Here is a 15,374-nt window from a genome sequence, read left to right as displayed (position 1 = left end):
TCCTGCATATTTCATCAGGAGTAGGAAGATGCTGATGGTGGGGATTGTTCATTCTTTTCTCTAGGATGCACCTGGCATAAGAGTACACATTTCCAAAAATGTTCTACTCCTTCCTTCATTGGTCTGACAATTCCACATTACAGCCAAATAATTATGTATAGAATGGTTTATTGATGTTGTATGCTTGTTCTTTTTTCTCTTATCCCTAAAAACTTGTATTTCTTCAAGGATCAGCAGTTGTTTATACCCATGGGGCCTCTGGCACCTAAGGTCACAGATTAACTGATTCTACACAAAATAACTAATTACTAGCCATTAGCTACCAAAATATATCAAAATCATTATAAACATAGGCAGTACACTATGCAATTGTATAAACTGAGACTCTCATTTGACAGTTGTTGTTACAGCTAAGAGAAGGCTTCAGGTAGGGCAAGAGAAGCCTAAACAAATGAAGCTCACTGAGACTTCAGGCTAAGGCCTTGCAGAATTAATAGAAGCTAATAGCAATGACAATACTGTGTTTATGTCATTACAGGGCTATAGCAGTAGTTAGGTCACTCTCCAGAGAAGGGGAAATGTTGTCCTGAAACTTGTTAAACATCAGATAAAAGTCAGGCCTTTCAAATCCCCAGGAGAATACTCTTAACAGCATGATATAAAATACCAGCTCTAGTTAAAGCTTCCAGGCACTGCACAGTGGCTGCTGCTCGACTGAATGTCGTTCGTGTGTTAGGTGACTTGGGCTTTGGGGAAGTGGGTGGAATTTACGTGACCCAAACCTGTATTCAGACAGCTGTTTAGCTTAGCAGGACACAGGAGGCTCCAGTCATGCTTAGACATTGAGAAAACTTTAAAATTGAAAAGGAATATATGCTAATCAATTTTTAGCTTCTTCAAGATGAGTCAGTTGGTGGAGTGTCAGCTTTTCAGATTACCTTCTTACATACAGGTATCTAAACCCTGCTTATGTTCTATTTCAAGCACCAAAACCAGTTCTCTAAATTTAGTATCAAGGTACACAAATTAGGAACCTGATTTTCCTCAGCTCCTCGTATAGAAAAGAGACAGGCAGACTCCTCCAGAGGGCAATTTTGATACTAAGAACTCCTACTTAATTTCCATCCAAATACAGCTAAAAAGAAAATACCACAAACTTCTGCTTTGCAATTTATTTATTAAGAGGAAACATATAAAAGTGAACACAAAATGCAGTAAAAATATTTAAACATTTTGAAGAAAATTAAAAAAGGTAAATCAGACAAAAATCACCTAATAATTGGGAAGGAATTTTCATTTCCCACCCTTCAACACACCATGAAAACCAGTATTCTAAAGCATCAAGAATAAGTACTGGATGCAATTATATCTTCAGTATCTGTATTTCTTCAGCCTATTCAAAGCACTAAAAGTCTGTGTCTTCCAGGTAGTGAAGTGCATATTCCTTAATATAGGGACAAATTCAGCTAGAGAAGAGAAAGAATGAAAGAAAGAAAACAAAAAAACCCCAAATAACACAGCTGCTTAGTCTTCAGTGAAGTATGCCTCCAGTCCCTCCAGTTCTGCATCAGCTGTTGTATTTGAAGAGGTGGGAGTAGAATTTGAATTCATGCTTTCCTGACTGTTACTTTTTTGCTGAGAGTTTCCTGAATTACTTAGTTCCTTCTTCTGTTCTCTACCACCACCTAATTGCCTTTGACTCTCTGCAAAATACTGATTAGGATGATTCAAAGAAAACCCAACGTCATCAACCTGCACATAAAAGGAAAGAAACAGTGAATAATTATATTTATTTCAAAAAGTAATCTTTTTCACACTCAATAACAAATTAATTAGCAATATAGTAAGTTGAAGGAAAAGGCATGTTTTAAAATACTATCCCAGTAAATATTAGCATGATACAGATTTACTTTCATCACAAAATTTCTTCCTTCATGTTAGAAATGAAATTACTGTTCTGGCATATTCAAACAATATTTTACACTATTTTTGCTGCAGTAAAGAAGAAACACACCCTAAACCATACAAAACAATGTAAGCAAAATGGTATACCTTTACAGATGTAGGACAGTTGAACCTACATCTTTAAAACAGCATTTCCCTACCCAAAAGAGGGACTGAGACAAGTCGAGAGTGCTAATGTCAGTAGAGAATACTACTAAAAGTTGTAACAACTGCACAATATAAATCTAGAACTTAAGTATCAGTGTGAAACTGAATGAGAACAGGTAGCTTCACCTCTTCCCCTGTTTTCTCCAGTAGCCACAAATGCAATATTTACAAAGCAGCAGGCTAAGACAGAAGCCAAATAGATCAATCTTATCCCTACTTCATCAGTGCCAACATCAGCATTCTAAAACTAGATGCACAACCAATACCAAAGAACATGTAGTCTTCAGTGGAAAAGAATACAGAAAACTATCATAAGGTGCAGCATATTTTTATTGCTCCTTTCTACTTGGCAGGTGCATTCTTTTGCTTCTGTAATTATTTGATAAATGAACATTAAATTTATACTCATCAAATACTTCAAATCAACAAAGCTTTCCATTTTGAAAGTAAGCTATTCTGACATATTCACCACAAATCTCAGTTATAACCTTTGTATCTCTTTTCAGAAGTTGGAAATTATTACTTTGAAAGGTGCTTCCACCTCCTATGCAGGTAATCTGCACGTTTTATCTGCCTGTCAGTCCATGTAAATATAAGAACATTTCAGGAAAAATACTGCTATAAAACAACATTGGAAAACTTCATAAACGCGGGATACCTGAAACCAAGGAAGACTACGAGCCATATACTGGTAATTTTCTGCTCCCATTATCTTCCCTTTTTCCCAGAAGGGTGGGGCCAATTCAAGCATAACAAGCAACTTTGCACACACACAGCATCTCATGAGAACATATACTGTAGCTGATTTAATATGCCAAAACCCATCAGTTTAAATTTCAGCCGCTTGAGAAAAATCATAAGGCAGAGAATCAATGTGCATTTTAAATGGAACCCTGATTCAATGCATTACCACCATCTAGCTTAGCTCCATCAAAAAAATGGCAACAGGTATAACAATATCTAATTCAAATATGAAGAAGACATTAGCAACTGTAGTAAGTGACATTGCTTGAAAAATCTTAAAAACACAAGACAGGCCTAGCACAGTAATTTGGCACTCAAAATAAAATACACAAAGTAAAAAAAAAAAAAAAAAAAAAGGAACCTGAAGCCACCACTGACTTTCATTTCAGTCTTATCTGGGTGAGTTTCATCCAGTCAGCTTTCATCCATGCTCCAGGTTCCATTATGTGGGAACTAAATTACTTCTTTACACCAAAAAGGCTTAAAAAGAAGTGATGCAGTGAAAAGCTGGCTTTCCTAGAAGCAGCTCTTAATCAGTTCTATTTTTTTTTAACCTTAAAATCTGTTTTCTTCAGACCAATTTTAGATTCACTTTGTAACTCTTAACTTTGTTCTAAACTCTTCTCTCACCAACAAATTGGAATAAGCTGTAGAAGCAGCTCATTGTACGAATGGAGCATACAACCATGTTTTCAGAGGTGACTGACAGCATCTGGCTAAAGGGTATTTACAGGTTCATTAAAATTACAGTGTGACTCCTTTTTTAATTAAAAGAATTCTGCTCATTCATTTTATCACCTTTTTTTGAGAGCTTTAGGGGAAGTTTTGTTCATCATCATCATCTTCATTTATGATATAGTGATACATAAAAAATTCTGTTCTGCATCATTTTCAGTAAGGTTTTCTGAATAAAAATATTCTGCTCTGGCTGGAAATTCACAAGAAATTTGACCACAAATGGAGTTGAAGCATACACAAATTTCCTGGGTTTTTTATGTTAGACTGCTCATGTTACTTTATGTAAGTTTTTCAATGCTTTTAGGTAATACAGATTGAAGCACATCAATTTTAAAAGCTGCATCATTAACTTAGCTGTAAGTTACCTGAAATGTACTACTAGAAATAGTAGTTTGAATTCTCAAACAGCTTTATCCGTTCACACCTGTAAATCCATCTGGAAGCCACTATGCCCAAAGAAAAATGTATTTTCTGTGCCATCAAAAATTTAAGCTTATAACATATATTGATTCAAGTGAAAAGGCCTGTCACTTTGGACAGAACTGTTTATTGCATCTAGCAGATAATACTAACACAGGACTTTTTTTTGATTAAACACATTTTGCACATACTGGTCTTCATACAAATTCTAGTTTGGTATTTCCACTGTAGCAAATATTGTTTTGAAAAACCCAAAGGAATAATTTTATATCTTTCGGTTTTAACCAGGAACTTTTAAAATGACAGCTGATAATGCTAGAGTTGATTTTACAGAAAAACCATGGGAGCAATCATGGTGCTACAGTAAACACTATCAATTAACCACATTTTTTTAAATTTTTTTTTATTTTTTTAAGAAAAAGTCCAGTGTTCTTGTGATTTGATCACAAAGGACTAAGAAAAATGGGGTTTGCTTATGTTTTTAAATGAACTATTCAAAAGTGATTCTTCTGTACCAGAAAATTTGCTGTGTCAGATTTCATTTACATCTTAAAATATATCATGATTATAAAATATCAGTACTCAAGAATGAAATGTTTAGAGATGAGTATCAATATATAAATAATCAGCTGTTACAGCTGTAACAAGTAACTATTAATACAGCAGTATTCATGTAAACAACATTAACATAATTAGTTCCTTTGAAATATAACTTAGCAACACAGTCATTAGCCAGTTAAGCTTTCTTATTTATTCATAATGCTCAGGCTCTTCAAACAGTGGATTTATACACAATCAGATTTTAAAGCATTTATTATTTCTACAGGCATGCTGTCCCAAGAACATTTATTTAACCTACTAGTGGTTCATAGTTGATATCATCAATGTCTTTTACTTGGCTGCATAAACGTAGCCAAGATCTCCAAACTGGACTAGAATTATTTTTCTCTATTTCGAGTTGCCATCCAATTCTACCAACTAAAGTAAAAAACCCTCTTGCTGCTACTGTGACTGTGAAAGGCATCGCTCATTACTGTGACTATTTACTGTGGGTTATGGTTACACTGCTTGTGTACAATTTTCAGGGTGTCTCATTTCCACTTTACATGAGTTGCCTTGTGTCCTCACTTTAATACAAAATAAAAACTTACCTAAAAGGGATAACAACATAAAATAGCTTATTATGAACACAAGTACAAATATCAAAACTTCGAACAGTTACAACGCTTTCCATATGGCTTAAAATCCAAATCAAGAAAGGTAGTTTAGTATTTTGGTAGTGTTTGATTGAACGCTTACTCTAGTTACCATATAAATATAGTTTATTCTTGATTCTTATGACAATACGATAATGTTTGAAAATATCTACCCTACAGGCCATTCAGTCATACTATAAAGACCCTCTTTTCTTCACATACATAGAACAGTTTGTCTCGATCAATTTTTACAGATTACAGTGTTATTATTTAGAAAATAACTTTCCCAAAAAGGAGAATGCCCTAATATCCCAAAACTTGAAAAATATAAAATCACTCATGCATATATGTAGTGCTTTCCTTTCCCACACTTACTGAAAGACTTAACAAATACAAGACTTATCATACACATAAATTTCCTTAACACATTAGTTCCTGTCTGAAGACAAACAATGCACTGGACCACACAAATGATAATTGCTTTTGTTCTGTGGTTGTGAGACAGTGAAATGAAAGTTCAGGAGAGGTATAGCATTACAGTTAAGAAATCCAGCTAACACAGAATATGCAGAGAAGCAGCTTTTAGGTAACCTCTGCTATTTAAACCATAGCACTGAGGTCCAAAGACACATCCCTCACACCCTCAAAAAAAAAAAGATCTAAATATTCTCACTCTAGTCCAGATGGATTTATTAGCACAGTCTTAGTGCCAAGCACTAGATTACTGAAGCCAACAGCAAAGCTGCTGCCAGCATGAGTAAAAGATGTAGTAGAAATCTGAGAGAGGATGATGGCAAAGAAATTCAAAGAGAGTCCTTAAGTAGACATAGTGTGCAACTGACACTTGTGAACTTAGAAAAAATCATAAGCAAGTCTCCACTACAAAGTCATTCATAGTAGATCTAACCCACATACGTGCTGTAACTTCCAAGAATTATAGGTTACACAAACAGCTCTGCCCAACACATCAAACACTTTCTTGGTAAAAGTTTTACATAATTGAAGCTGAAATTCTCCATGTGAGCCAGCCCATTATTTCTAGGAAAATTTTCCTTATGATTGTTCACCTATTTGAAGAAAGAGTAACAATCAATGTTATGCTTATTGATTCTTCAGAAATTTCCTTTGCTGAAAAGCTCCGATATGCTAGTGATATACAGGAAAAAGTAAGGGTTTGATTATCTGCTTAGATATCACCAGCTTCAGAGATATATCTTTTGAGCACTCCAGGAAAAAAAAAAACAACAAAAAAACCCCAAACCACCCCCCCACCCCCCACCCCCGAAACATTACTAAAGAATATTGTTTTAGGACAGAAAATTCATTCCAAGCAGGCTGGTAACAAGTTCAGCAGCTAAATTCTCAAAAAAAATGCATTCAAACTACAGAAAGTGCCTTTCTGTGCATTCTGCTTTTTCTCACTGAAGAGACTTACCAACAGCAACATACAAAGCTGATTTTTAATGCAAGCAGCAAAGGCATATATTTATATTACCACAAGACTGAAAAAAAAAATTATTTTTTTGAATTTGACATAGAAGAATGGAAAGACAGCTTTCCTAAAATGCAACAGATCTTCAGCACTGTACTGATTTATCCTTTGGTGAATGTTGACCTTGGGGTCTATGGTCATCTTGGGAAAATATTATTTCTATTGACTTAGTCTTACACAGGGCAAGTGTTATCTAAATTTGAAATTGTACATAATTTTCAATTTTCTTCCAGATTATTAGACCCGTTTCATCTAAAACTGTAAGACAAAGTGTTCCTCTCAGATTACAGCTGCCAAAACAACACTGGATACTGGTTCAGAGTATACCTTTGCTATACATTCACACCTATGATTGCTGGAAATCTGAGGAGACAGTCCCCATTTAAATCAAATGTGAAAACCAGTAAGAACAAAAAAGTCAATGGTAAATGTCACTGGGTGGGTGATCTAATCTTCACCCATATCTTTAGCAAGGCTGTTCCAAAATCTGCTGTTTGAATGGGACGTTTCCATTTTTTGAGTTGTGGAGAGAACAAAGGTATAAAAAGGGCTGTGGTTTTTTGGTTTGGTTTTTTTTTTCCTTAATGATAAGGAGTCTTGAACAAACGCAAAAGCTGGTTCTTTGAACTGGAAAAATCACACAGGAGATGGACTGTGGCCACTGGCTATCTTACAATTTTGTGAAGAACCTTACTTTAATTTTGCCTATGATTAAACAAATGGGAAAGCTCTGAGAATGTTCATCTTGATTTAAAAACTAATCACACAAGACTAAAACTGTGAAAAAATATCAAAGAAAAATTAACAATATTAACTATCTATGTGCTAGGAGATTGAGTTTTAGTTACACTTTTTAGATCCTTTTTTTAATTTTTAAGTGATATCTTGAAATATCAAATTGCCTAATAGATTAAAAACCACAAAATTGATAAAGACAAGGATACTGAAAAAGTGGCTTGAAATAGATAAAATTCAACAATATTGACATTTTCAGGAAGAAAGCATAATCTTTAATATACCTTGTAACATTCAGGGTATTAATAATGTCAATATATAAATGCAGAAAATTACAAAAGTACATTTAAAATTATTGCAATGAAAACTAACAAGGAAAGACAGCTAATGATGGATGTGAAAACTGCAAATAGTCTCTGGGCTTCATGCATGATTTCAAAGGCCTTCCTCAAGACAAAGACAGTGATTACAGTTTTAACAAAAATTAGTAGCTACTTACATCATGCGTCAACTCAAAGTACTTCTGACAGGCCAGGTGGTAATGCATGCCCTTCACCAATTCCAGGATCTATACAGAGGAAGAAAAATGTAACGGGTACAGAAGCAGCACACTTACATCTTGTTGATACTTACCATGACAAGATATTTCACAACAGCCTAGTATAATAGCTCACGGAAAATTGCTGTACATGACATCTTTGACATTTGTTTGGCCTACTAATAACTGACAACATTTAGACATACTATAGTTCTTTTAAAATACCTGGCCTCATTAAAAACAAGATAAGTCTCAGGAAGATATGCCTGGTCCTTAAAACATAATTTCAATACTCAACTTCAAGAATAAGTTGAATCTATATTTTGGCAATATAATTGTGACAGTTATTGTCAAACTATCATAATGCAACATCTCTTCCATAATTGCAGACATAAATCTAGTAATTCAAGTGGTTGAAGCATGAAGCAATCAAGGACACAATTTGTATTTTTATTTTCCCCATTATCAGTTCATGCAAATGCAGAATAAAATACTACTGTGCTCCCATCAAGAAGATGTAATGCAAATCCTTTAGACAAGTATCTATGAGAGGGTAATGCTTTCACCTTCAATCAGATTTGTCCTTTTTGAAATGAAGTTATTTCTAGTCAAGCTCAGCAGAATATGTGAGTGAATTGCCTGTTTTGAACACCTATTAGGAAAATCATGCCATCTTTTGTAAATACAATTTGCTTCCCAATTCTGCTTCAGGTAATCTCTTCTATGCTGCATAAAGTCCCATTCTTATCACCAGAATGCAATGCCAGTTAAATTTTTTTAAGTTTCATCACCTCCTCCCTCCTTTATATAATCAAAATGTATGCTCTTTCTGCTTATCAAACAGAGAAAATTGCTGGAATTAAGAGATAGGCTCAGTGGAAGGAAAAATAGTTTTCAAGAAATGTTAACTTCAAGCCCCTTTCCCAAGCTTGACCTTTGTGTCAAGCACAGCAATACACTCCAGTTTAAATCCCTGCTGTACTCATTATTGAATGCTGCCTTGTATTTATTGACAGATGTATAAATAAATTACATTTGCTGCATGGATAAAAACAGCAACACACTGCCAAGAAAGTACTTAGCCATATTGTTTCTCTATAATAGCCCAACTGATTACATTTCTATCCCTCTTACCACCTTCTGTTAGATCTTCTGTAAAAGATCAGGGCCAAGGCCAACTAGGCAATGAACTCTGAAATTTGGCACTATCTGTGTACACTTTTTTTTTCCCACCTCCTTCCTCCTTTGAAATTGACTGAAAAAATTAGTGTCACATTAAGTAGATAAGGATTGAAGGAAATTCATCTACTCAAAACATTTCAGTTACATATTGCTTTATGTGTTCCTGCTTGTTCCTCACAATAAAAAACATGCAATGCAAAAGACCTATATCCATTTTTAAGTAAGTGTTAACTACATTGTATGTATGTACTTTTTTACAAAGTATTTTTCACATAATTTGAATTAATGATCAGAAAACTTATATGTCTGTTGGTTAGTTGAAAGAAACATTCATAATGCTCTGAAGCATTCAGACTTTTTTAACCTGGATTTTCCAGCTGAAATAAATCAACTAATTTAATCTAGTTCATTAATACTTTATGTTTTCTCAGAATTATTCTTAATTTAATCAATATTATACCTAACAAAAATTCTATCAATAAAAACTTCTCTAAATTCAAGTGTAAATACATTTTAAGACTCAAGTGAACAAACACTTAAGCATGGACAAATTTTGAGTATAAACCCCAAAAGTTTAAAAGCATTAAGGTTCTCCTGTAATTTAAGATAACTTTTTGAAAAAAATTATCAGTTAAAGGGCTAGTAGTCATACTGCGGTTTGTTTTGAATCACAGACCGGTTACAGATGCTTTTTGTATCAATTATGCTGTTATCCAACTATCCTGAAAAGCAGAAAAACCAAGGATTATCAAAGCTAGTTTTTAATTTGCCAATTCACAATGATTCACAGGATGCGAAATCAAGCTGCTGTTGTCTTCTCTGACACTTCAGCAGAGAAATGGTAACTTCAGGCGACAGATATCAGAAGAGGGATTGCTGATCAACACAGCACAGATGATGACAGAATAAAGGGACACATAAATAAACTCCAGTTTTGTAGGAAACATTATTCTGAGCAAACTATTCTGAAACCAAGCCCATCTAAGCCCTTGACTCATCCTTGGGAAAATCCTGACCCACCTTTAAGGGTGGAGAAGAGGACTTGATTGAATCGATGCTGCTGATATATGAAAACTATAATGGTCATGTTATCAGAGCTACCCTTGAGGCACTTTTAAATTCTTAAAGAGCAACAATGATATTTTGCAGCATCTCAATCTTTACTGCCCAGCTACACTGCCATTTCACGAAGGAACCACTGTCCCACTCCCTTGAGACGCCTTCTCAGACCTCTCAGAAGCTATTAGGTCACCACACGAATTTTTCTGCTATACTACTATGAAGACATATATCCTGGAGAATAGCTGTTAGAGGAACCTCTACCAGCATGCTCCAGTGAAGTTTGGTAACTAAGTCTTCATGCTGCTTCTTTTCCCAACATCGATAGAGTGGTCCCTCGAACAGATGCTCGCCAAAACAGACCAGAGACTTTAATTCAGTTTGTCAAATTTATTAGTGTTCATGATGGCACTAGTAGCCATCCTTTTACTCCTGCTTCTTTACCCTCTCCACCGCATCAACTCCCCAGCTTTGACTGGTTGGCCAATTTCAGTCAAATTTGACAGGGAGAGACAAAAAAGCTAGACAATTCTTACATGTTGATTAAAATTTGTGGTTGGGTAGAAAAACCAGACCAACATTTGTGGCTCATTCAGAAAAAAAGCAAGTTATAATTCAGCTCCTACTCATTCTGAAAGGCAGCCAGTGATAAGCCTGATATTTAGCACACATGTAAATTTAAAATGACCACATCACGGTGAGCCAGGTTTACCTTCTGCATATACGATAGGGTTGCGGAATAAGGGGCACATTAAACATATCCAAAGAAACAGTTTAGTAGATTAGCTGGCTTTAATAGAGAACAAGTTGCTAAGAGAAGAAACAAAAAAAGGTTAAAAATGTCAATAGAATGGAGCTCAGCTAGGAGTCCTCTGTGTGAGAGAAACTAACAATCCTCTATTTAAATAAAACAGAATTATCATTCATAGTAAATATTATCTTTCCCACTACATTTGTGCACATAATGAAAGCAAGCTTGCAGCTGTTTTTCACTAGTGTTATTCAGAAACAGATCTCCAGTCAAAGCCATCTGAATTCACAGCAGCAATCTTTTGCCTATATATATGAAGATATTTACACTACATTGCTTTATTTTTGCAAGTAAAGGTACACACTTGAGGACTCTTCTTGTTAGACCTTATGTGCCTTTCCTTTCACTGCCATCTGCAACTTGCTTTTCTGATGTTGCTTTACTGACTACTAATGAGGTTAGGACGATGTTTGGCAGCTGTATGCAGCCACCTGCTTTATAGATCCTTGGCGTTCAAAGCGAAGATGTTGCATGGCAGAATAGTTTGGGGTCTGTAATTATCGGTTGTTATCTTCACTTACTCAAACAGTTTGTTTTATTTGAAAATTGCAGAATTAACTTATATTTTCAAAATGAAAATCTTTCCACTATAGTTTCACGTAAGTATGACTCATTTCTAACTTTCTTTTCATTTCGAAGGTGGCTGAAGATATGACTAGGTGCAACTGCTGGAGTGTATCTGAACACATTCCAGTTTTCTTCTTTTACAGGCCAGCTTGTGACCATCTCAGCACTAAGTCCTGCCCCAGGACTCCCCAGTGCCCTTTGCCTCCTGGTCAGCACAGCTATCTGTTCTTTTTGCTACTTTCAGATATTTCCTTCATATTTTAAACTGATTTTGAAGGTTTCATGTTTATAATTTATGCATGTATAGCACAGTTTTCTCAGATTTAAGCTGTTTTCCCTCATGGACTCGCTTACAAGCTACAAAGTCACTGTTTCATTGTTACAGCTTTGCCAGAGCCACTCTTCCTTTTATATTCTTTGACTTGTCTTTTGTAGTGAAGAGTACTTGATCACAGAGTGTTCAGAATTGCACATGGCAATACTTAGGGCATCATAACAGATCAATTTCTACCCTGCAATTTGCATCACAACTTCACAATGTCAAACAACAAAACCTAACTGTATTCTAGCATAGATTATAAAAGAGGCAGTGATGATCTAGAGGAAGGTATTTTTTATTAATGTCTCAAAAATACCTGTATTTTTTCCCCCATTTTTAATGCATAGTTTTTCTAGCCTGAAGTTCTTACTTTGTGTATGTCAGTAAGGAACTCATTAAATACTTAACAAAAGAGTAAGTGAAGGTCAGAATGAAAAGAATATGTCAATATGTGACCATATTTGCTGTTAGCGACCCCTGGGCAGCTTATTAAATGAAGACAGATGTTAACTTAAACTCAGTTAATCATTTTAAAAGTCAGAGAAAGTATGATCTCAGATAAAATGGGGAAGACATACTCCTAACACACAAGTATTATTCTCAAAATAATGGAAAGGTTGAATGCTGTCTCCCATTGTTAAGTGTTCCCCATCTATAGAAAATACATTGAAACTTTCAACACCCAAATCTACACCACAGTGCCACAAAGATTTATTCTGACTATGAAGTTTCCTTGTATAAACTTACTTGTGAGGCTTTTACACTGTCCACTTTGAAAGATTTAATCATTTTAAAGCATTTACAGGTTTTGATGTAGTAAAGACAATAACTACCCAAGAGATTTTGGACAGCGAAGAATGGGTCGTAGCCACAAGTTGAGAAATCTGAATGATGTACAATTTCTGGATTCAAGGTCTAATGCTTCTAAAAAATTCTTGGCAGCAAATATGAAAAGGTACCTTGTTTTATGATTTGAGTCTTAGCTAGTTACTTTGTGGTGGGATTCTTTCTCCAGTAAAAGCTCACAAAAATCTGTGTTCTAAGTAAAAATGTGGATTTGATGAAAAGAGGTAAATCAATACATAAGAAGTGCCATGTGATAATTGCATCAATTAAGTATTTATTACAGCCACAAGTTGAAAAAAACAAGACTTCAAATTGGAATTGCTGAAAGAAATTTTAAGAAATTCTGATGTACAACGTTTCACTGTAATAATAAAATGAGTATCACATAAGGTTGTCTATACCATGAATATGAAATATTCTTATATTTGTTTCAATTTTATATATTTCCACAATAAATATTGACAATAAAAGATCTCTTATTTAAACACTTAACAAAAATCTCTTACTTATACAGTACTTGCTCTTATTTAATCAGAACTTAGAAAAGCACTACCATTAAGATGTCTGATGTTAGGGCAAAATTCTTCAGCTGCAAGGGAAAATATTTTTACAGCCAGCAATGATCTAAAATCTTTCTAATATTAGATCATCAGAAGGGAGAGTGTGGTTTTTGCACTGTGGTGGGTTTTGAGGGGGTTTTGCTGGTTTAGGAGTTTTTTGCTTGGTGTTTTGTTGGAGTTTTTTTTTAATTCATGGAAACATATAGCCATATCAGAGGCCTAAGCACTGATTAGCTTATTTATTTCCATTTCTGTTAAGACTCTCCAATCCCCCAAAACACTAAATTTGTTAGAGAACATTAGCCAAAGTTCAATGACTCAATCAAAACCTTTAATTTAATCCAATTACAGAAAAAAACATTTTTTTAAATTGAGAACAACTGTACTAGAAAGAACAATCATTCTTCTGAAGCTATCTACTGTTCATTTACATAAGCATTTTTCCCTGAAGAAAAAACAGTAATTGGAGCAAAAGCAAAAAGGATGAGTGTTATACCCTCTATTTCTCCTGACTGTAGAACCAGAAATTTTTGCTACCTTTTGCTTTTGCTATTGTGATAGAAGTGAATTAGGAAAAATGTAATTTCTCCAAGAAGGCTTTCAGAAACAAATAAAAGATATTTTGAAAGAACTCCAATTCAAAGCCTATCATATCTATTTTTCTATTTGGGATATGTAGGCAACACATTACAGTATATTTATTACAGCACCACAACAGATGTGTTTATCTTAACATATGCTTTAATCTTTATATTCTTCAATTTGATTAGCTATTGGCAAACCTCAATTCATAAAGATTTTACCTGATTAGCAGAACACTAAAGACAGAAATTGAATGTAATCTGAAATACACTATAAATTCAAATGCTATACAATCACACGTTCACACATCAGATGCTCAGCTAACCATATTACTTTTCCAAGAAACATTTTTAAAACAAAAAAAAAAAGCTACTGTGACAAATAAAGAAATAGCCTAACGTAAGGAAAACGTGAAATAAATACAAGTTAAATAATTCAGTTCTTGGAATAAACATCAGGATTAATTCTTTCTGCTTCAGGCTATATAATAACTAGGCAAGACGTGGAAGTCATCTGCTATATTACCTCGGGAAGATGACTTCAGAAGATACAACCTCAGACAAAATACAGCCCCATAGAATCTGGACTGGAATAGCAGGGCTGGATCGAGATCCTGGACAGCAAGCAGATTCACATATTCAAATGCTTTGGTCACTTTTTTCATTACTGATTGTACTACAAAATGACTGCAGTGAAAGCAGTGCAATGCTCAGACTGCTTACAGTCACGTGAGGTTTCCATCTTTCCTTTTTCACACCTAGCCTGTGCACAAATTCATTTGGAAAAGCACTATGAGGATGTGGTTTGTTTCCACTACAGACCAGCCAAATGCTTTATCTGTATGAAAAAAATCTCAGGAACTTGCTGGTCTTACACCCTAGAAGGAAAAGGTGTACTCCTTATCTCAAGAGTATGAAGGACGGCCCTAGAAACAGAAGACTGAGAACAGCACTGGAAAACCAACCATCTTGGGTAAAGCGACAACCATATGGGCTGGACACTGACTCCTGTCACAAATACCATTTGCCCAGAAGAGTGCCCTGGAGTAACTAGTCCAACAAAACCTATGGGACCATACAGAAGTTTCAACAAGAACAAAACACTCAGTGAGTGTGCAAACAGAATTGTAGGTGTGAGCTCTGAAGATCTCATGACCTTGCATACAGATATGCTTCTTGAGACCCAGCACGAAGATGTCTTAAAAACCTCACTTGTTTCCATGACAATAACTATGTAAGATTCTCACATTGACAGGTAAACATCTGAAAAATTTTAGGGCAGAAACCATCCAGCCAAGAGATCTCCTACATATAGGTATTGACACATTCTTGAAAAGAAGCATGCCTTATCAGTAGCATATAAGTAATCTGTAGCCCTGAAAACATTCAGTTTAGATGAAAAATATATGACTAAATAAAACAAAGATTAATCTCGTAAAATTTAGACAACACTATAAGCAAAACCTACAGTTCA

At 34.9% G+C, this 15,374-nt stretch overlaps 1 protein-coding gene across 2 annotated transcripts in view; it reads right to left on the bottom strand.

The window, feature by feature from the left end:
• Nucleotides 1–1,165: 1,165 nt before the first annotated feature.
• PRIM2 (DNA primase subunit 2) overlaps nt 1,166–15,374 on the bottom strand; it is a 123,820-nt gene continuing 109,611 nt past the window's right edge. For both annotated transcript variants that reach the window (XM_074922490.1, XM_074922497.1), the window contains 2 exons: nt 7,937–8,005; nt 1,166–1,752 (listed from right to left, as the gene is read on the bottom strand). In XM_074922490.1, the coding sequence (XP_074778591.1) occupies nt 1,525–1,752; nt 7,937–8,005 (297 nt within the window). In that variant the 3' untranslated portion in view covers nt 1,166–1,524. The remainder of the gene's footprint in view (nt 1,753–7,936; nt 8,006–15,374) is intronic.

The sequence above is a fragment of the Athene noctua genome, chromosome 1 (assembly GCF_965140245.1).
Source record: "Athene noctua chromosome 1, bAthNoc1.hap1.1, whole genome shotgun sequence".
Lineage (NCBI taxonomy): Eukaryota > Metazoa > Chordata > Aves > Strigiformes > Strigidae > Athene > Athene noctua.
The sequence above is the reverse complement of the archived record's forward strand: the minus strand, read 5'-3'. Positions and strand labels throughout refer to the sequence as shown.